Consider the following 21,348-nt stretch of genomic DNA (forward strand, 5'->3'; position numbering starts at 1 on the left):
TGTAAATGACCTAAGTTTTGAATGTGGTGGCCTTGTGCTAATCCCAGAGAGAATATCTACTTAGCAAAAGAAAGTGAGGGAGGGCGGTGTGGTGGTTTTTGTCTAATTTGGTTAACAGTGGCCAAAAGTTGAATAAATTAATAATAATTTATATTTCCAGGGTAACACTATCTCTGTAATGCTTCTATGCTGCAGGAGTTTCTGAATGGCTTTGCGCCAGGAGAGAGAGAAAGAAATAGTCAAAGTTTTTTTTCCTTCTTCTTTCTCTCTCCATATTCTATCTCAAGGGATGAAGAAAACGAGTGTAAGACATGTTTTCCAATAATGGGCGCCAGCCACTCAATTTCTGCCGCTTCTATATTATCCCTGTGGACATTTAACAAGCGCTATTTTCCTACAGCGCTCATTTGGATTTGGAGCCACAAGTGTGTCTTGACAAAACAGACAGTTATTTCTTCTCTGTCCTCAAATTGTCCACCAATATGACCTCTTTTTAAGTCAATCTGTCACACCCGGTTTTTCTGTGTTTACAGTTTAAAAGGAAGAAATACACTATGCTTTATACTCATTGTAATGAGGATTTTTTTGTCTGTCTCAGGATAATGGAGCTGATGGCTCACAAATTGTGGGTCAGCCTCTTCCATGACCTTAGTAAACAATCCAGCTCAGATCTCCCTAAACCCTGCAGAATGAAATGGAATAAGTTAATTTACCTTCCGTCAACTGATCCGGAAGCCCAAAACACACTGAACAATGTAAAATGCTGATTGACACACACGTAGGGAAATATTTTCCCCCCAGCACATAAATGAATGCTGGTCTGGAATACAGCAAAGGTAAGTGCAACATGAGGTAATAATAGGATATTAAAATACAGGAATATTTGGGGGCCGAGAGAGAACTACACTGCAGCGTCAGTAATACATCTGAATTTAGAAAGTAAATTTTAGAATCATTGGATTGCCAAAACCTATACTTTTTGTTAGTTTGGCAAATTTTAAATCATTTTTTTTTAAACTAACAACATTTTTCTGGTGTTAACTCTTTTGAATTTTTAGTCAATGACACTTCTGTGAACTGCTGAAAATGAAGTCTGTTTGTCCTTTACATGGTTTTAAGATCAAATATCTGTTTATACATAAGAATGAAAAAAATGCTGTACGATGGCATTACTTCAGTATGGCATGAATGATTTTTTTTCCGTGGGGGAAAGCATGAACTGTGAGCTCATTGGACAAAAGGAGGTATGTTAATGCAGTTTAAAAATAGTTTATATAGAAAGAGAGAAACAGCGCAGATCTAGCATCAGCTGCCATATGCAAGACAAACAGTGCTGGATTAGCAAATAGGCAGAGTAGCCTATGCACCCCATGACTTTTAGGGGCCCCACGACAATGGATCAAAATAGTATTGATTTGCTCTTGAGAGAAAATTACAAAAATGTATTAGTAGATACCGGTAATCTGCAAGCCTAAATGAGAGACAATGACCTGGGAGACTAGGGTTCAGATCTTCATTCATTCATGAAGTTTGCCTGGTGAACTTGGGCCAGTCACTGTCTCTCCACCTAACCTACCTTACAGGGCTGTTCAGTTGATAAATGGAAAAGAGGAAAACCATGTATACAGTTTTTGAAGGGAAGGCAGGATATAAATGTAACAACAACAACATGGGAGTTTGGGTCAGTGCATACTTGAATTTTCTTTTTTCCTTATATTGAGATCTTATATGGAGTTTACCTTCATGGCAGCTATGCCTATGTACCTCAGCAAGATTTTGTTACCATTGTTCTGAACAATTATAGAACCAAACTGTCAAAAGCCCTGGCAGTAAGTATTTTTCTTCCTTATTGGCTCTGTGTTTTACACTCCCTTTTTGGTTTTCATTTTATATATGGTAACATTCCATTCAGCCTGCAAAAGGTGACTGAGAAAAGGCATGGGGATTTGTCTTTCAGGATTTGAGTACTTCAACTTCTTCATCTTAAAAAAAAAGCTTACCCTCATTATGTAAGACGTCACCTTACTGTACAATGTAAAATTGGAGCCTTTTAATTTCCCTACAGGACTTCCTTGCATGTTTTGCATAAAGGCAGGAAGTGTACGATCTGAAAGCAAGTTAAAATCTCACTTCTTGCAGCCTCAGTGTATCTCTGTTGAATTGTAGCATTTCTTGGTTGAGATGCATATATAAACAGAAGCACAAACTATGCTGGAAAGAGCTCTCACACCTCAAGTAGGCTTAGTCATCATTTTCTTTATGGATTCACTGAGTCATTGTGCTATGTTTTGCTTATTTAAATATGTATACTCTGTGTTTTGAGGAGCTTTCTCCAAAAAGCTGCTTATAATGTCTGTTGAAAACCGACTCCATCAGACAATACAATACAGTGGTACCTCTAGTTAAGAACTTAATTCGTTCTGGAGGTCCGTTCTTAACCTGAAACTGTTCTTAACCTGAGGTACCACTTTAGCTAATGGGGCCTCCCACTGCTGCCGCGCCACCACCGCACAATTTCTGTTCTCATCCTGAAGCAAAGTTCTTAACCTGAGGTACTACTTCTAGGTTAGCGGAGTCTGTAATCTGAAGCGTTTGTAACCTGAAGCGTTTGTAACCCGAGGCACCACTGTATAAAAATATGAAATGCAGTATAACGAAACAATAAACCAGAACAGAAAGTAAAGTACAGTAATAGACTATTCAAAAGATTTAAAAAAACCAAGAATTTTAAAATACAGTAATAAACAAATGCTGGGATAATCCAAGCTGAAATCCCTCTGCTAGGAAATCATGAGACATCTTTGGACATAATGATAACCAGCCCTAAGTTCCCCACCTGCAATTAATAGTCACTTAAATCAAATGTGGATGAATAAAAATTCACAGTGCAACTTTGTATGTTTGCTCAGAAGTATGTTAATCTACAGCTATCTGAAAGAGAGCAATTGCTTCAGAGTCAGTGGGTTCTGTTTTCAATCCTCCACTAGAATCAGATCAAGTAACATGACTGAATCTAGCATGTTAAGATGTGGAAGTCACTTCAGGAATCATCTGAGGGTGACAGGATCATGTAATTGGTCATCACTGCCCAGCTTCCCAAAGTGTATTGAATTACGCAGCAAACACCCAGGTCTCATTCAGACACTTGTTGTCTTCCATGGGATCACTGTTGGTGTGTGTGTGTGTATGTGAAATTCAACTAGGATCACATGGAAACTCTAGCTATTTGAACTTTCACCTCTGCATGAGGTTGGGGGACTGGACACACACACAGCCATTGTGGTATGTGCAGTATTGTAGATCTTTTACCTGCTTCTGCAGTCACACAGGTTATATGACTGCTGCATGTTGATCACCCACATGTGAACACCTTCCCCACACAAGCAATGGGACATGACCATAGTTTAATGGTAGAGTATATATGTTTTAGGGACGCGGGTGGCGCTGTGGGTTAAACCACAGAGCCTAGGACTTGCTGATCAGAAGGTCGGCGGTTCGAATTCCCGCGACGGGGTAAGCTCCTGTTGTTCGGTCCTAGCTCCTGCCCACCTAGCAGTTCGAAAGCACGTCAAAGTGCAAGTAGATAAATAGGTACCGCTCCAGCGGGAAGGTAAATGGCGTTTCCGTGCGCTGCTCTGGTTTCGCCAGAAGCGGCTTAGTCATGCTGGCCACATGACCTGGAAGCTGTATGCCGGCTCCATCATCCAATAAAGCGAGATGAGCGCCACAACCCCAGAGTTGGTAATGGTCATGGGTCCCATTACCTTTATATATGTTTTGCAGGTAAAAGGTTCAAGGGCTGCTGAATGGACCAATGGTGTGATTCAGTATAAGGCAGCTTGAAGAAATGTTCCAGCTGTGGGCCCCAGGTGGACCTGGAGTCCAGTTGGTACCTAGTGCTTTCCCATGTGCAATGATGTGAGACCTCCATGGGTGCCTTAATGGGGCAGTAGTAAAACAGCTCCGTGGTGAGATCTGCAATGAGCCATTCAACAGCCCCCTTTCTCTGTCATGGATGCCTTGGCTGAGATTCCTACATAACTTGGGGTCCCTTCCAACTCTACAATTCTGTGATTCTATGATTCCATGACATGCTAATATGATTGTGTGAATTGGCTCCAGAACCCTTGAGATTAAATCCTATAAGGTTTGCTTCCAAGGAAGCATGGAGATCTCAAGGCCAGGTTGCAACAACAAACAACACCATATATGTACCAGGGTATTCCCTTCCCGCATCAAAGGACACATCTGCATAAGTTAAAGTCTTGTGGTGCAACCTGGCTCCTATCAAACCAATAGCAAAATAACCTACTAATTTTCTTGGTGTACGATACCATCCTTAGCCATTTGGCACAGGCATCTCCCCCATCACTTAAATACAGTTTCCATTCCCCTTAGCTGTGTTTGTTTCTTCTAAAAATGCTTTCTTTAAAAAGGTAAAACAAAACAAACCTAATGTGCACCTAACCTTACTCCATTTGTGCCAAAATCAGAGCAAACATTTAGAAGAACTGGCTGGCGGAAGGATGAATAAATAAACACAGCAAACATATCTCAGGCTGAACCTTTTCCCAGAAGTATATCTTTATTTCACTCCACCGTTAATTTCATATCTATTTACAGTTGTGGAAGGAGGCCAGATAATTTATTCTCTTGAAATAATATAAATAGGTAATATGCGCAGGTGAGCTCGGCACTGCCTGGTCTTGGAAGGCATTTTGGGCCTTTAGGAACTGCAAGACGCGGAGATGGTCAATGGCATGGCAACACTGGGGAGGCAAAAGCCATACACTTCTCTCTCTCTGGCAGCTCTTTAAGACACGGGGACCCTTTTTGGACAACCAGCTGGCAACGCCAGACGTAGGCTATAGCACCGATGGATGCTGGCCAGAAGGCAGGCTGAATGTGTTGGGGTGGGAATGGCCAATTAGGTTGAGGTAGTGGCGGTCCAGACTTTGCACGGATGACAAGAAGGTGCTGCGCTGCTGCCCGGGGCCAGTGAGGGGCACAGGAGCGTTGGGGAGGTAGGGGATAGTGGGACTCCTAGCGGAGCTGTGCCAGGAAAAGGGGCCGTGTCCAGATCCCTGCTGGAACACAGGGTCATTGGGGTTGTGGCCCAAGCAGTCTGGAGCTGGTGGGAGCTGATAGGAGAAGTCTGGCTCTGGGAGAGATCCCAGTGAGGAAAAGATGGGTTCGGTGACAAAGCGAGCTTTGGACTGCAGGAAAGCCAGGATCCGGGCGTACTTGGTGTCCTTGGTCTCCATTCTCTCCACGGTGGTCAGGTAGTGAACTAGGTTCTTCATGCACTCATGGTAGCCATAGTGAAAGTAGTTGGCAAATTCAGCTAGAAGCTCTGTTGGAAAGAAAGAAAAACTGGGTTAGAGCAGTGGTTCCTATTCACACAGAGGAAGCCTAAAAAGCCATTAACTGTTAATAACTCATTCTTGAACTGCCCCTCTTCAAAATCAAATTGCCCCCTGTGGGGTGTGTGGTTTGGAACCATGGCTTGCCTACATGGGCCAGGAAGAAACTCAAACACCCCACCCTACAATCGACACCCTGTTTTTCCTGCCTCTTGCAGCAAATTAATGGGAACCTGTTTTGCCTAATTTAGTAAGTAGAGTTTGGAAACTAGTGCTTCCCAAGTGGGGGGTCTCAGTGGAGTGGCGAAGTAAAAAAGTAGGACAAGGCTCCTGCACCTTTGCAGGTATTCACCTGTATCTTCTTCACCTGACCATTTTACACATGGGAAAAGGTGCATTGGTTAACAAGGGCATCCTGTAGAAGGCAATGCAACAAAGGAGGCTTCAAGAATGTTGCTGTTTTCGGATAGGATTCAGCCATATACTGGCAAATTAAAGTTGCACAATTAGAGTTGGTTTGGTCTCTTGTGTGACAAAGGGCTCATCCACACTTACATTTGTATCATGATTTCTAGGCAGGGGGCCAAGAGGTATTCCTTTTGTCCTGCCACTTCCCCTGGGAAAACCTGTGGTTTACTACTGCATCAGAACAAACGTCAAATGGGTTTTCTCCAGATTTATGTATGTACTGATTCAGCAGTAAACTGTGGGATTTCCAGGGGAAGGCAGAGGGACAGAAGAAAAACCTCTCAGACCCATGCCTAGAAATCATGGGGCAAATGGAATAAATTGCAGGACAAAAGGGAGTGTGGATGAGCTCACTCCCTACCCCAGTGATGGGAAAACACACTGGAAAGTGTGAGATAACAATTGCTTGATGTGACATCACATAACCTCCCCACAATAACTCAAAATGAATGCTCAGTACACATCCCATGAAGCCTAACAAATCAGGGGTAGATCAGCAAATACAGCATAAGAACAGAGCAACCCATGCTCTGCAGTCTTGCTAGTTAAGGTGGGAAAAGCAGCTATGTTTAAAGTACATTTAAAGCACATGTTCCCACTCAAAGTATTCTGAGCACTTTTGTTTCTTAAGGGTTGCTGGGAATTGCAACTCTGTGATGAGTAAACTACAGTGCCCAGAGATATTTGATGGAAATAATGTGCTTTAAAGTTATGGTGCGTACACAGCCTCAGAGTGTACTGATAAATTCTCAGCCAACAATTTTGCACTGGACTTCCCCCCTATGTAACCAGGTATATACAAAAAATATACACCTATTTGAGTATATGTTCACATCATATACATCTGCTGAGTTTTAATGATTCATCTAGCTGATGAAGTGGGCTGTTGGTCACAGAAGATTGTGCCATAATAAATGCATTATTTCTTCATTATTCTACATCTCACAAGTCTGTAAAATCCTTCCTTATCAGGGAATGAAGTTACCTTGCTGGATCAAATGAAATGTTGTTTGAGTCCTGCACTCTTGTCTCCAAAACCACCCAGGTTTGGAAAGCTCAAAGCAATGCCTAAGCTACTGTAATGCACTGTCTCTAATCACAGAGAGCTTCACCTTCCATTAATTTGCTTACTCCTTTGGGGGGGGGGGAGTTTAATTCATGTAAAGGATTGTTTATTTATGTTCCATGCAATCCATTCACTGTGAGGTAGAATCACTGATTCCCAAATTACATACTGAAAACTGAGGCCACCACCCCACACCCATTTATCTGGGAGCAGGCCCCATTGTAATCAATGGGACTTACTTCTGAGAAGATTTATAGAAGATTGCACTGGGGGTCTGAGTCTAAGAGCTAGTGGGTTGCCCTTGGCGATTTAACTCCTGGACCACTAATCTGGTCGTGAAAACGTTTGTGTCCAAAATCCCTCCCAGTGTCGCGAGCTGAGATTTCTTTTCCTCTCCACCCGTGTCGCCAGGATCCCCCAGTTTCACTAATGGGATTTCCCACAGCAAAGTGTGATCCATTCCCAAGGCTTCTCAGAGCTCAGCCAGCAGTTCCCGGCCAAGGGTCTTCTCCCTGCGCGCCTGCGTGGCCAGAAACGCACAGCCACGGCAGAAGAGCGCGCCTACCCTTTTCTCTCCCCCGAGGGAAATCTGCAGAGTGAAGGGCCCGCAGGTACTGGACGGTCATCTCCAGGATCTCCGCTTTCTCCAGCTTGCCGGAACTCTGAAATGCACAAAGGCAGACAGGACTTCAGGGAGTTGTTTTCCAACTCCGTGCACCCGGAGCTTTGAATCCAGTGAGATAACCAAACGACAAAAAGGCTTGCAAATGAGCAGGGATAAGCCACACTTGTTTCATTCACAAAGCTATGATCACGATCCCCTTATATTGCAAACTGCCACATACACACACCCCTCTCCATGCAAAAAGAACAGCAGCAACCACTCCTAAGTAACCCCACGTACGCAAATTGCTTCCCCTCTCGGCCGAAAAGACGCAAAACGCAACTTTGGGATGCGCACCTGTTTTGCCAAAGCCATTGGCACCGTCTTCCCGAGTTCGTTCAGACAGCGGTTGATCCGGTCCCTTCTCCTTTTCTCGATCACTTTATGGGAGACCGGGATCCTCTGGAAAATGCATGAGAACGACAGGCTTAGGCTAGACACACGTGTGGTATGGCAAGATGGAAGGGAGCATCGCATCAGAACGCGAAGTCGCTCCATCACCTTTAATTTTTCTTGACGTCTCCAGACACTTCTCTGCCCTTCAACAACCTACTTCTGTACAGCTTGGAACAACTCTTTAAGAGCCAGGCACTTGTGAGCTCCTCCTATCCAACTCTCCAAGCTTTTGACATACTGGAGACAAAAAAGAAACAGAAACCTCCCCAAAACTTAGCAATGCAGCATCCTTACTGCTGGAGACGATGATGGGCCCATCATCTGCTGATGGTACTATCATCTGCTGATGGTACCATAATCCTAAGAAGGCAAACTGGGGTGGGGGACGGCAAAGCCTCAAAACTGAGATATTGGAAACTTTCACACGAGATTTGAAACGTCCAGATATATGAAGCGTCAAATACTGCAAGGTTCCTATATCTCAGGAGTTTCGAGACTTCGCCTCTTTCTTTCTATTTCCTGAGTTCTGGTACTGCCCTCCCCCCATCCCACACATAATCACAAGCTTCAAAACCGATGTCTAAGCCTGTGCAGCTAAGGGCCACCAGTTCCTTGAGGAAAGGTCGAGCCCGGTGGCAGCGCGCAGGCCACCTTCCCTTCTCCAACTCACTTTCCGTTCCTTCAGTTTGGAGGCCATCGTGACAAGAAGCCGCTGCTGGGGGAGAAGCTCGCAGAAGGCACCCGATGTCCTCCTTCAAGTGGCCCAGGTGGATTGCAGAGCCCTAACTTCCAAGGGGCGGTTTATAAAGCGATCATTTCTGAGGGAGGGTGGGGGGATATATTCATGGCCTGCCTGATTCCCCAGGATTAGGGAAAGCAGCGTTAGGAGGAGGAGGAGGCATGCATTAAAGATCAGTTTTTTAAAATGTGTGTATGTTCGGGTCTTCCCCCACCCACCCCACACCCCCAGCCTAAGGGGCGTGTAAGGGTGGGGGGACGTCAGATCAGCTTTGTCACTCCACGTGGCCCTTCAAAGGACACGTGATCGGCCCCCGAAGGGCATTTGCATGGCAACGACCCGCGCAGGGCTGAGGGAGCTGAGCGCAGTGGCGCGCCTGCAGGCTGCGAAACACTGGCCGTCTTCTTTCACTGGGCCGCCAAGCGCCTGGTCGGTCTCTCACACGACGGCCGCCTGTTTACAAATCCCAGGCACCCCACACTCTCCCCCCAGCCCAAGACACACAGGCACACACCCTGCCGCCGCCCCCCTTCCCTGTCCAAGCGCTGACTGCATTTTAAAGCCTGTCCAGAGTCATTAAAGTAATTAAGTAAGCCCTTAATAGGCTGTTCCGCCCAGTTCAAGGAAGAGCCCTTGGAGACGGAGTGGGCCCGTTTGTTCTCAGGCTTTTCTCACACGACTTGGTGACACGTCCATCTTTATGAGAGATGGCAGCCAGGCCTTTTTGTTTCTCCCGCTTTATGTGGCGGGGACACCCCGGCAGGTGTGGGGACTGGAGGCTGGCACGAGATTCTCTCCCCCCACCCCGTCCTTTAAATTTTTCTCTCCTCCCCTCTGCAGACCTTAGGAGCCTCCCTCAAACCTTTGGCACACGACGGTCGTTTCTGTAGTGTGTGTGTGTCTCTCGAGGTTGTTATTTTTCCCCTCCTTCTCGCTGCTTTGGAGAGGCTCAATTTGTAGCCTATTATCCTATAGGAAAATATCCCATTGAAAAGTGTGAATGGTTTCATTGGGCCTAAATCTTAATAATGCGGGTCAAAGAAAAGAGGGGCAAAATAAAGAGGGGATCGCAGCTGGTCTGAGAGTGCATTATGTGGTGTCACCTGCGAGAAGGGTCGCCTACAGACCCCCTATTCATTTGCCTAATTTTGGTCAATTTAACAAACTTCAGGAGAAATTATTGTGGCATTGTTAGGGAGGGTAAAGCTTTCTGATCGAATTAACAGCATGTTTTGATCCGGTAAATGTCATTAGAAAGAAAGAAACAATCGCGTTTAAAGGGGCTGGGAGTGAAATGCGCCAAGTGGAGACGCCAAAGCGCAACGCTCACAAAGGGAGCAAGTAACTGCCACAGGGAACTTTTGTACACGCACATTGCTGAAGTTTTTACACAAAAAGGCATTATTTCATACTTGAATACGTCTAATCCAACAATTGTCTATTTTCTGCAAACATATTTTCACAGCATTGTTAACTTTTTTCCTAGGGCCTCTGTTCTGGCAGCCGCGCTTCTCGCCTTGAGAGCGCAAAGGGCTGTCTTTTTGGGGGGCAACAAGTTTGTCCGAGGGGGGGCCGGAGAGGGAATAATGGAGCTTGGGGAAGTTGCTTGCTTTCTTTTGAAAGGCTTGAAGAGGAAAATATCGAAAACACACAAACAGGAACTTGAGGAAATTAGCTAAAAAAGAGGGTGTATCCTTTTCCTCTCCAAATCTTCGGAGCGCATTTTCGTGCCTCTTTCAACTTTCATTGGCACCTTCTTATTTAGTTGTATAGGGACACCCCCGCCCCTCAGACAAGCCCAATTTACACATCGACTAAATGAATAACAAATTCAACTCAGAATGTGACTATAGTTTGCACGTCCAAATAAAAACATCACCTAGACTTTGGAGATGTGTGCCAGTGTATCCAAACTTTAGTCCGTTCCATCGTGGAAACGGTGTATTCTCCAAAGCAATATTATGAACGTGTTTTTTAAAAAAGAGTCAGAAATATAGTTTCAGATAGACGTTCTGCAAACTGTTTTAAGAAATAGGTTACTGTTCTCCTCCCTGATTTTTATAATTTTATTTTTACATGAAGGAAACTGTGCCATTTAATATCTCCTAGAACTGTAGTTTTGGTTTGCTTTTGGTTATTTTGTATTTCTTTTTTTGATTGCTGCAAAATGCAAATTCAGATTCTTGTCTGTTTAAAGAGCTCTCGCTTCTTGATGCTTTGTCTGTAACCTGTTTTGTCTGCAACCTGATGGGTGACTAAACAAACCCCTACAAAATGTTATCCAAAACTGTGCGTGTCTTGCACGGTTCAGGGGGGGGGGGGGAGAGAGACGCTCCTGATTGTTGTCCTGTTTGCAAGATACACTCTTTCAGAAGGCTTGTAGGTTTCAGTATATTCAATTCTGCACAATGGGATTAGAAACTAACCGTTATCATCCAAATTAACTAAACTGTGAATAGTAAATGTGGGAGCTTTATTTCTCTCCCTCTCTTTCCAGCCAGTGGAGATGGAGTTGATCCTCTTACTGTCTGTGTTAACCGCCAGCTGCAGGCACCTGCAAGGCAACCCCCCTTTTTTTTACACCACTCAACTTGTTTATTTGCTTCTTTTTCCCTGCCGGAGAATTGTGTCTCGGTCAGGACAGGCTTGGATGAGGTGCAGGTTCAGGCTGACAATGGAAGCTAGAAAGGACACATGCAAAGTGGATATGACAGGGGTGATGGAGCTGGAGTGCTGGAAACGTTATGGCATATTAAGGGGAGATGTTTGCTTTTACTTCTGATTTCTAACGTTACATCTCTGCTCAGACTAACAATGAGGGCCCCAGACAGACATTATGAGCTGCTTTGGAAAGCTCTTGACACATTTCTAGTTGGAGACTTCCAGAAGTATAAGAGCATTTATCGTTTAACTCTCCAGAAAAACACAAAACCCTCATCACACCACTCTTTTATTCATCATAAACAGTAGAGTGCACATGTTTCATACATTTAGAAATGGGTACTCCCTATGGCCATTATTTCATGTATATACATAGAAAAAGCTCCCTTGGTTTGCGATTTATTTTTAAGCACTTTAGCAATGAGGTTTCAAGATAGACATAAATCTGGAAAACACTCATTTTTCTTTACACACAAGAAACAAGGCGGTTTGAATGCAAAGCAGTTCTTTCCATCCAGAGGCTGCAATCCTCTGTGTATTTTACTTGGGAGCAATCTCCATTGAATAGAATGGGACTTACTGTGTAAACACACAAAGGATTGGACTTAATGCCTCATGCTAGCATACACCTGTTAAAGCGCTGCCGCAAATTGACACCGAATACCATACAGCTATTAATATATAATATTAATTATTTCTTAATTATGCGGTAATTGCATACATTAATGATAAGAATGTATATGATACAGAAACATGACATAAACACATAAAAGCACTGACACCTGCATTTGAGCACAGTTGGCATACTTGGAAGACCCCCCTCCCCCCAATTCAAAACCTTATTGGGAAATTATGCTGTAACCTGCACTTGTTTTAATAGGCTAATATCTGGCAAGAGACATACCACACAAAAGCAAGAATTGGTTTTTGCTTTTACTTCAGCATTGCCTCTCTACGCAATCCTTCTTCCATAATAGCCATTTGCTTCATTTAAAGAAGGATCTTTGATGATGGGGATAAAGTTATAGAGGGTCATTCACAGACATAAATGCAAGTTGGGGCTGGCAGCGAAACAATAATTTCAAATGATTTGGGATCTTTGTTGAGCTTCGCGCAACCTGATTTCAGGGCCAGTCCAACTGTTTTTGTTTTGTGTTGTCATGGAAAGAAATTGAATCGAGGTTCTAACACCCCAATCCTAGAAATTTTTACCAAGAAGTAAGTCCCACTGTAATCAGTATGCACCTAATGTAGAGGCAGTGTTGTGCAGTGCTTAGAGTGCTGAGTTAGGAATCTGGGAGAGCAGAGTTCAAATCCCTACTTGGCCATGATGCTCACTGGGGTGACCTTGGGTTAGTAACTTTCTCTCAGCCTAGCCTACTCCACAAGGTTGTTGTGAGGGAAAAAGGGGGAGGGGACTGTGTATGTCACCCAGAATTCCTTGGCGGAACGGTTGCATGGAAAAATAATTGTAATCATGGCAAAATATAAAAACAGAACTTATTCCCACATAAATGTGTAAAGAATTGCAACCTATATTTCCTCCTTTGTTGTGTATGTGTATATGTAGTTATATAAGTTAACTGTAACAATACAGTGAACTGCCAACCTTCTGATCTGTAAGCCCAAGAGGCTCAGTGGTTTAGACCACAGCGCTGCAACCCCTTTGACTGGAGCACCCAGGGGTCCTTTACCTTTACTCTCCAGTAATTGCATGTTTTATATCTGGAGAATTCTGCAATCTCAGTCCAGAATCTGCTGCAGTCTTCCCACCTCCCACACCTCTGCTTGGGACCTTTGTAAGGATGAAATACCCCTTAAGGATTTACTCCTGCTCTCCCTGGTGACTTTCTGGGGGCTGCCGTTTCCCATTTGGGCAAAGGAACATGAATATATTTTGCTTTTGGTCTTTTCTGAAATATTAAGATTTTGTTGTCTAATTTTTTGTGTAAGTTGTACTTTTTAAATGTATTTTTGGTTGAGTTTTGTATTTGGGAATTATTGTGTGTGAACCGTCTTGGGGGCTTTTTTCGGGGGGGGGGTTGAAAGGCAGCATAGAAATAAACTTTAACTATAGCACTAACCATCGAAGGAAATTATTAATAACTGCAAATTCAGTATGAAGTTATTTATGGGAGCTGCAGCTTAATACAACCACCAGTGCTAAATCCTAGGGATGTTGACATTGTAGATTTGGCTTGTTCTGGTGTACGCAATGCTTTTTGTTCTGTTTTGCAGCTGTGCGATTTGTGTTCATATTTCTAGTTACAGGTAGGTAGCCGTGTTGGTCTGCCGTAGTCGAAACAAACAAACAAAAATTCCTTCCAGTAGCACCTTAGAGACCAACTAAGTTTGTTATTGGTATGAGCTTTCATGTGCATGCATATCTGAAGAAGTGTGCATGCACACGAAAGCTCATAGCAATAACAAACTTAGTTGGTCTCTAAGGTGCTACTGGAAGGATTTTTTTTTTATTGTGTTCATATTGTAATAGCCATTGGCTACAAACAATCAAATTGATTGGGGGAAAACCCACCAGCTAGACTTAAAAGCAGATCTGTTAGAGTCACTGGATTCTAGCAAGAATAAAAAGGTCTTACAAACTTTTGGGGGAATGTGGGAAGAAGGGGAACAAATGTTAACTTTGATAAGAATATCATCTTATCATTTCGGGGCTTTAAAGGACTTACTCCTAGCAGTTGTGAGGAGTTTGTGCAGGAGTGTCTGGTCTGGGGGCGGGGACGACAACAGCAAGGGGAGTGGGAGAGTGAGAGAAAGTGATGAAGTGGCTTAATGGTTAAACCAGCACCTTGAGTTGTGCTCAGAAGGAAACAGATAAGCAATGTTATTTGCAGAACAGTAGTCAGATATGCACATGCCACTCCATATCCTTTTTGGACGGCAGCTATAGCGTTTCCCACCCACTGAAACTTCTGAGTCATCTTCAAGGGCAGCACCACCTACAGTGAATTACAGAGGTCAATTTTAATGGGCTTTTAGAAATTTATTCCCTCGATTTTCTCACACACACAAAAATCAAAGCAGCTAGCAATCCAAACATTAAAAAACAAAGAACATCCATGCAAAAGAAAAACAGCAGAGCAGATTGTCAAGATGGGAGAGGAGAAGCAGATGGTGCGTTGAGCAGAAAACTCCACATCTCTGTCCTCCCAAACTGTCTCTGAGCTTTAAAAAATACAAATCCATGTCTGAATGAACACCAGGAAAAACTGCCCAATGTTATATAATATATTTGCCTGCTTACAGTGGCATGTAGTTATTGTTGTCTAATGATTGCTCATCTATCAAAGAGGTGATATGTGGCATATATAACAAAAAAAGAAATTTAATAATAATTGCAGTTATGGTGCTAGTAAACAAACCCTTTCACAGTAATCTGTTGCTGTAGCCAGTTTCCAATGCCTGCCTGAAGAAAAGTACCCTCCATTGGCTTCAAAAAACGCTCAAGTTCAGATTTGGGTGGAGGTCCAGAAGGAGGCTGTTCTAAAAGCACATCCTTTCTACACAACTAGAGGCATGACCCTGGTAATGTGCTTGGCAATAAAGCTTTCATCATGAACCTGCTGAAGGCTCTTTCTATATGCCAGGCCACCTGCAAATATTTTCTTCTAGGGCCAGTTTTTTGAAATGCGCCAAGACAGAGATGGCTACAAGCCCCAATAATCTCCCTCTTTGTCTCCTCCGCAATAATCTCCCTCCTTGGATGACCTGCACATGTGTGTCCTGTGGGAAAGAGGGTGGGGCAGCCACAGTCCTGTCCTGTCTAAAAAAGCTGATCTGAATTTGTTCCTATCATGAAGCTATTAGAGAAGAGGAGTCCTGTCAGAAAAACAGCTTGGCAACTCAACCAGAGCAAACCAGTATTAGGGGCCTGGGGTAGAGAGGGTGTTCTTGTTCTCTTAGCTGTGTTTAGGAAATCCAACAAGACTCCACAGGCTTGTACATTTCTTCTTCATCGTCCTCTCACATGCAAACTCGGCTAGTGTTGCCAATCCTTCTCTTAACCCTGGTTCCAGCCTCTGCCTGAAAACTAGCCATGGTTAGCATTAATATTGGCGGAAATGGAGCTGTGCACATTGATTACCTCTGAAAAGAGACAGGAAGGGAGTTTGCATAGCAGAGGAGAAGGAGGAAAAGGGGAAGCACACAGGTTCTCTTGCTTTCTTAAAGGCAAAGGTAAAGGGACCCCTGACCATTAGGTCCAGTTGTGGCTGACTCTGGGGTTGCGGCGCTCATCTCGCTTTACTGGCTGAGGGAGCCAGCATTTGTCTGCAGACAGCTTCCATGTCATGTGGCCAGCATGACTAAGCTGCTTCTGGTGAACCAGAGCAGTGCACGGAAACACTGTTTACCTTCCCGCCGGAGCGGTACCTATTTATCTACTTGCACTTTGACATGCTTTCGAACTGCTAGGTTGGCAGGAGCAGGGACTGAGCAACGGGAGCTCACCCCGTCGCGGGGATTCGAACCACCAACCTTCTGATCAGCAAGTCCTAGGCTCTGTGGTTTAACCCACTGCGCCACCCACGTCCCTGGTTAGGAAGTCAGAAATCATAAACGTGCAATAGGTCAATGTCAAGGTGCTAAGGATGAGTGCAGAACCCTTGAAATATCCCAGGCATTTGATATTTTATGATCCCTGAATGGCTCACATTTAGTTAGAACTGCCTGATGCAAAATTTAACATGGCTGTGTGTGCATTCCCTGTCCTGTAAATCATATGCCATTCCAGCAGATAAACTAGACATGTCTGGAACCTGAATGGCTCCTATATGTTTAAGAGCAGCTTGAGCTACAGAAGCCTTCCCTGGCTTGGTGCCCTGCAGATGCTTTGAAGTACAACTATAAACTGCCCTGAAATCTACAGATGAAGGGCAGTATACAAATTTAATAAATAGTAATAATAATAACCATGCAGGCTGCAGTAGATAGAAATTGCAGTCCGAGATGTGGGGAGGGCAGCAGGCTGAGGGAAGGCTGACCTATAGAAATCAGCAGATGAAACTTTTCAAGGCAATGAGATAAGCATTATTCTCCGCCAATGACGGCAGAAAGGCACCAGAGTAGAACCCAGTTAAAAGTTGGCAACCTTATAGTTCCTGCGGATTTGACCAACTATCCAAGGCAGAAATACATTTTTGGTAAATTTCTACCCAGTTTCTATAAGACTCTAGCTTCAAACCCAGGCATACAGGGATGCTCTGGTCATACTGCCACCAAGTGGACAATGCTAGACCCTAATTAACAGTTGTAGACATTAGGCAGCCTTCCCTCTTCCTAGCAATGCGGCCAGGTCAACATAGAAGGGGAAACAGCGAACAAAGTGCAGTCTGAGCACTATTATCCATATTGTGCTTCCGCAACTGTCTTCCGAGTGTTGTTATTCATTTGCTGTGCCTTCTCTGGTTTTGTTTTTGTATCACTACTGATGCAAAACAATAAACGATAGGTGCAAATGATAACTTGAGAACTCTACCACTCTCCACGAGAAGCAGAAATGTATCATCTTGTTTTATTGCCAGAATTTCAACCCCTCCCTGACCTTTAATTTTTAATAATCACATTTATCCACAAAAAAGACTGATTAAACAAGGAGAAATTTGGTAAATGCGGCTTTTTCTATCCGTACTGGCAAAAATCCACCCTTCTGAATTTCTGCCACTCATGTAGTTGTAAAAGATAAAGGAAAACATATGCAGTATCAATTACCCTATTTAAAAATATTAATTACTCTCCCTGAACTCTGATGGTGAGGCACAAATTCTAACAATAGCATTTACAGACTTTTAAAAGGGTCCAGTACAAGGGGCAGGATGTATACACACTCCCCATTAGGAATGCCGATTATATTATTAACGTATGCTCTTGTGCTTTTTACAGCATCTTGATTTGCAGACATTAGCAGGCGATAATGCTAACTGTGAAATCTTCTACTGAAATCTTCTACAGAAGGGTCAAATTATATTCTGCAGGGGGACAGCCTAACTAGATTAAGAACAGGGACGGTAGCTGGTTAACATCTGTAACCCTGGTAGGGCTGTTCTGGTGCAAAATGCTAGATTAGTCCAAAATAAGAATGAAGTCATCAATTCTTTGATTGTGCATGAGTGGGGCTGGCCTGGTATGCATTACTCATAGCACATATACAAACAGTGTGCATGCACATGAAAGCTCATACCAAGAACAAACTTAGTTGGTCTCTAAGGTGCTACTGGACATTTTATATATTTACAGATGTACAGTACAAAAGCAGTGACTAACCTAGACAGCATCTTAAAAAGTAGAGACATCACCTTGCCAACAAAGGTCCGTATAGTTAAAGCTATGGTTTTTCCAGTAGTGATGTATGGAAATGAAAGCTGGACTATAAAGAAGTCTGATCGCCGAAGAATTGGTGCTTTTGAATTATGGTGCTAGAGGAGACTCTTGAGAGTCCCATGGACTGCAAGAAGATCAAACCTCTCCATTCTGAAGGAAATCAGCCCTGAGTGCTCAATGGAAGGACAGATCGTGAAGCTGAGGCTCCAATTCTTTGGCCACCTCATGAGAAGAGAAGACTCCCTGGAAAAGACCCTGATGTTGGGAAAGATGGAGGGCACAAGGAGAAGGGGACGACAGAGGACGAGATGGTTGGATAGTGTTCTCGAAGCAACTAGCATGAGTTTGACCAAACTGCGGGAGGCAGTGGAAGACAGGAGTGCCTGGCGTGCTCTGGTCCATGGGGTCACGAAGAGTCGGACATGACTAAACGACTAAACAACAACAAGTACAGCACCAGTTCCTTTAAGCATTTAGGCACAGGCTATAGCTCAGTGCCAGAGAACATGCTTTGTATGCAAAGGGCCTCAGGTTCAATCTCTGGCATTTCCAGGTAGGGATAGGAAGGATTTCATCCTGAAACCCTGGGCTGCTGCCAATCAGTGTTAATAATCCTGGGCTAAATATATATATAAATAAAAAAATTGTCCAGTAGCACCTTAGAGACCAACTAAGTTTGTTCTTGGTATAAGCTTTCGTGTGAATGCACACTTCTTCAGATACCTGTGCGTGCACATGAAAGCTTATACCAGGGGTCAGCAAACTTTTTCAGCAGGGGGCCAGTCCACTGTCCCTCAGACCTTGTGGGGGGCTGGACTATATTTTTTGGGGGGAAATGAATGAATTCCTATGCCCCACAAATAACACAGAGATGCATTTTAAATAAAAGGACACATTCTACTCATGTAAAAATACGCTGATTCCCGGACCGTCCACTGGCCGGATTGAGAAGGTGATTGGGCTGGATCCAGCCCCTGGGCCTTAGTTTGCCTACCCATGGCTAATACCAAGAACAAACTTAGTTGGTCTCTAAGGTGCTACCGGACAATTTTATATTTTTATATATATTTCGACTGCGTCAGACCAACACAGCTACCTACCTGAATCTAGATTCCTGGGCTAGATAGTCTGAATTGGTAATATACAGTTTCCTGTATTCCTATATAGGTAGTGGGGTTTGGTTTTGTTGTTTTTAACCACAGCCTTTAACTGTTGCAATGTTCAGAATTTGCACTAGTGGATAAGATGCTGACTAATGTCACAACTGCCATTCCTTGACTTAAGACCACGTGTCATATATCATATCCTTGCAGCTGCATCGCTGCAGATGGATCATCATTTAGGTCCTTTGTGCTGATGCCACATCAGGACTGCAGAGCTGTCAATAATGCAAAGTGATGCTGTATCAGCCAGTTCAAGAATGATGAGCTAGAGATTCTCTCCCACTTGCATATCCCACAACAGAGGATAAGACTGGCCTGTAAGAAGATTCTCTAAATAACAAATGGTTGCATCAAATGGAAGCTGTTACGATCCTGAATTCAGTTCAGTTTAAATTCCATTGAAGTTACTGGGGTTAGGGGCTGCGATCCAATGCACTCTTATCTGGGTGTAAGCCCCGCTGAACTCAGTAAGACTTCTGGATAAACACAAATAAGATTGTACTACTGAGAAATTATAATTATGCACAGTATTGCAGTCATAATAATTAAATATAAGGTAAAGGTAAATCAACCCTGGACAGTTAAGTCCAGTCAAAGGTGACTATGGGGTACGGCTCTCACCTCGCTTTTCAGGCTGAGGGAGCTGGCATTGGTCCACAGACAGCTTTCAGGGTCATGTTGCCAGCATGACTGAACCGCTTCGGCGCAATGGAACACTATGATGAGTGCCAGAGTGCACAGAAACGCCATTTACCTTCCTGCCACAGTGGTACCTATTTAGGTACTTGCGCTGGTATGCTTTCGAACTGCTAGGCTGGCAGAAGCTTGGACAGAGGAACGGGAGCTCATCCCGTTGCACGGATTCGAACCGTCAACCTTCTGACCGGAAGCCCAAGAGGTTCAGTGGTTTACACCACAGCTCCACCTGCATTTAATTAAATATAATCTGCATTCCAATACTGCATTGTTTAGCTGATTAATTGATTGGTTTAAAAGCAACAAACATTTACTGTAGTATATCAGTACTATTATGGACTCACCTCTGTGTATAACTATTTGTATGAAATGTGTGCGGTCTAACATACTTTCCCCTGCTGAACACAGATATTTAATGCATAACGAAAAAAGAAAAATCCTGCAAATAGAAAGAGAGGTTAATTTGCATTTCCTTTTGTAAAAAGGAAACATACAGTTTTGAGCATCACAGGCAAGTTACAGGAAGTATATCTGATGGTGAAACTTTATATTTGGTGTTGGCTGCTGCCCCCAAGTGGTGAGAGAACATACCGAATTATTATTAATAGCGTTTTAAACAGTTGCCTTCAGTGGAATGCAGCTGGCTTTATAACCGAGAGAATATGGATTGCACCCAGCAAGGCAATCTGTATTATAAGCAGATTCTTGTTTATGCATATGAGTCTCTCTTCCTGGGAGAAAGGACAGAAGTAATAAATAATTTAAAATCCTCTAGGAAAGCTTTTATTGTTGATTTTTATATACTAACTCAAACATATTTTTGTAGGAAAGATGACACACAAATATTTTGCATAAAAATAAATGTTTCAGTGGAACTATCAAATAGTCTATCTAGGATGATAAGCCACAAAAAGTACTACCAGCACCCTTGTATTCTTCCCAAATTCTTTTGCAATGCAATTTTCAGTTGCAGCAAACAACTCAATTTTTTTTTGTAAATATACTCCCACCTTCCAGCATGCCAATGAATGTAGAAGCACCACGGAATAATTGAGAACAATTTGGGAACTTGACACTTAAACTGTCATCAAATTAGATGCTATAGGACTTTTAAAAATTATGGAGAAATCCTAGATACGTCTATTCAAAAGTAAGCCCAAAAAAGTTCAAGGCTCCTTCCTATCAGGTAAGGAGACATAGGAATGGATCAAATGGTAATGGAAAAGTTTTAAGCATATTAGATAGTTGTTGTTGTTTTTGCTGTTTCACACTGATATATAATCTTGCCTCAAACAGAATTGCACACATTCAGTGTACCATTAGCACCACCTCCACAAAAAACCCCCCTCAAAATAAAATGGACCACAGGCTCAAAGCTATCAATCCTGTTCCTGTTAATGAATTTGATTTCAAACATGCTTCCTTTAGAATGGCTGCTAACAGACAGAGTGGCCTTAAGTGCTCTACAAAGACATCTGCCAGGACGGAAATGGATGGATATATAACATTTAGCAAGAGGCATTATTTTGGCATTATTTCCTTCGTGTTGCTTTAGGAAAGGAACCTTTCTTCTGGAGCAAAGGACAAGTGCTCCAGACAATTTGCAAAACGACTTGTAGCTTGGATTGTGTAAGCAACTGGTCAAGAAATGTACAATGTGGACAATCTCCTGAGATACAGCCGAATGTCCTTTAACTTGCCTGACCTGGGACACAATAGGAATTACATTTTGAAAAGCTCTACCACAGATGTAATAAAAAGAATGAAGCTTCAAACTTACAAAGATATGAGCA

The 21,348-nt window shown here is 43.3% G+C and overlaps 1 protein-coding gene across 3 annotated transcripts; it reads right to left on the minus strand.

Moving 5' to 3' along the window:
* Nucleotides 1-4,554: 4,554 nt before the first annotated feature.
* HELT (helt bHLH transcription factor) lies at nt 4,555-20,241 on the minus strand. 3 transcript variants are annotated; one of them, XM_081876003.1, is made up of 4 exons: nt 20,147-20,241; nt 7,859-7,963; nt 7,463-7,559; nt 4,555-5,353 (listed from the first exon to the last, which is right to left on the minus strand). In XM_081876003.1, exons 2-4 carry the CDS (start codon nt 7,874-7,876, stop codon nt 4,866-4,868), a joined length of 603 nt encoding a protein of 200 aa, XP_081732129.1. In that variant the 5' UTR covers nt 7,877-7,963; nt 20,147-20,241; the 3' UTR covers nt 4,555-4,865. The 3 variants fall into 3 exon arrangements, with proteins under 3 accessions (XP_081732129.1, XP_081732128.1, XP_081732127.1); XM_081876002.1 differs by lacking the exon at nt 20,147-20,241 and adding an exon at nt 8,628-8,996; XM_081876001.1 differs by lacking the exon at nt 20,147-20,241 and having other exon boundaries at nt 7,859-8,218.
* Nucleotides 20,242-21,348: the final 1,107 nt, after the last annotated feature.

Source organism: Podarcis erhardii (assembly GCF_964252035.2).
Source record: "Podarcis erhardii genome assembly, chromosome: 9".
NCBI lineage: Eukaryota > Metazoa > Chordata > Lepidosauria > Squamata > Lacertidae > Podarcis > Podarcis erhardii.

Bases quoted from the DNA above. Each gene is read 5' to 3' on its own strand.
- HELT (XM_081876001.1), bottom strand. From the start codon at position 8,059: ATGGAGCGACTTCGCGTTCTGATGCGATGCTCCCTTCCATCTTGCCAT. The intron at 7,560-7,858 runs GTGCGCATCCCA...TGTGCATTTCAG, and splicing joins CAATGGCTTTGGCAAAACAG to AGTTCCGGCAAGCTGGAGAA. The intron at 5,354-7,462 runs GTAGGCGCGCTC...TCTTTCCAACAG, and splicing joins CCCTCGGGGGAGAGAAAAGG to AGCTTCTAGCTGAATTTGCC.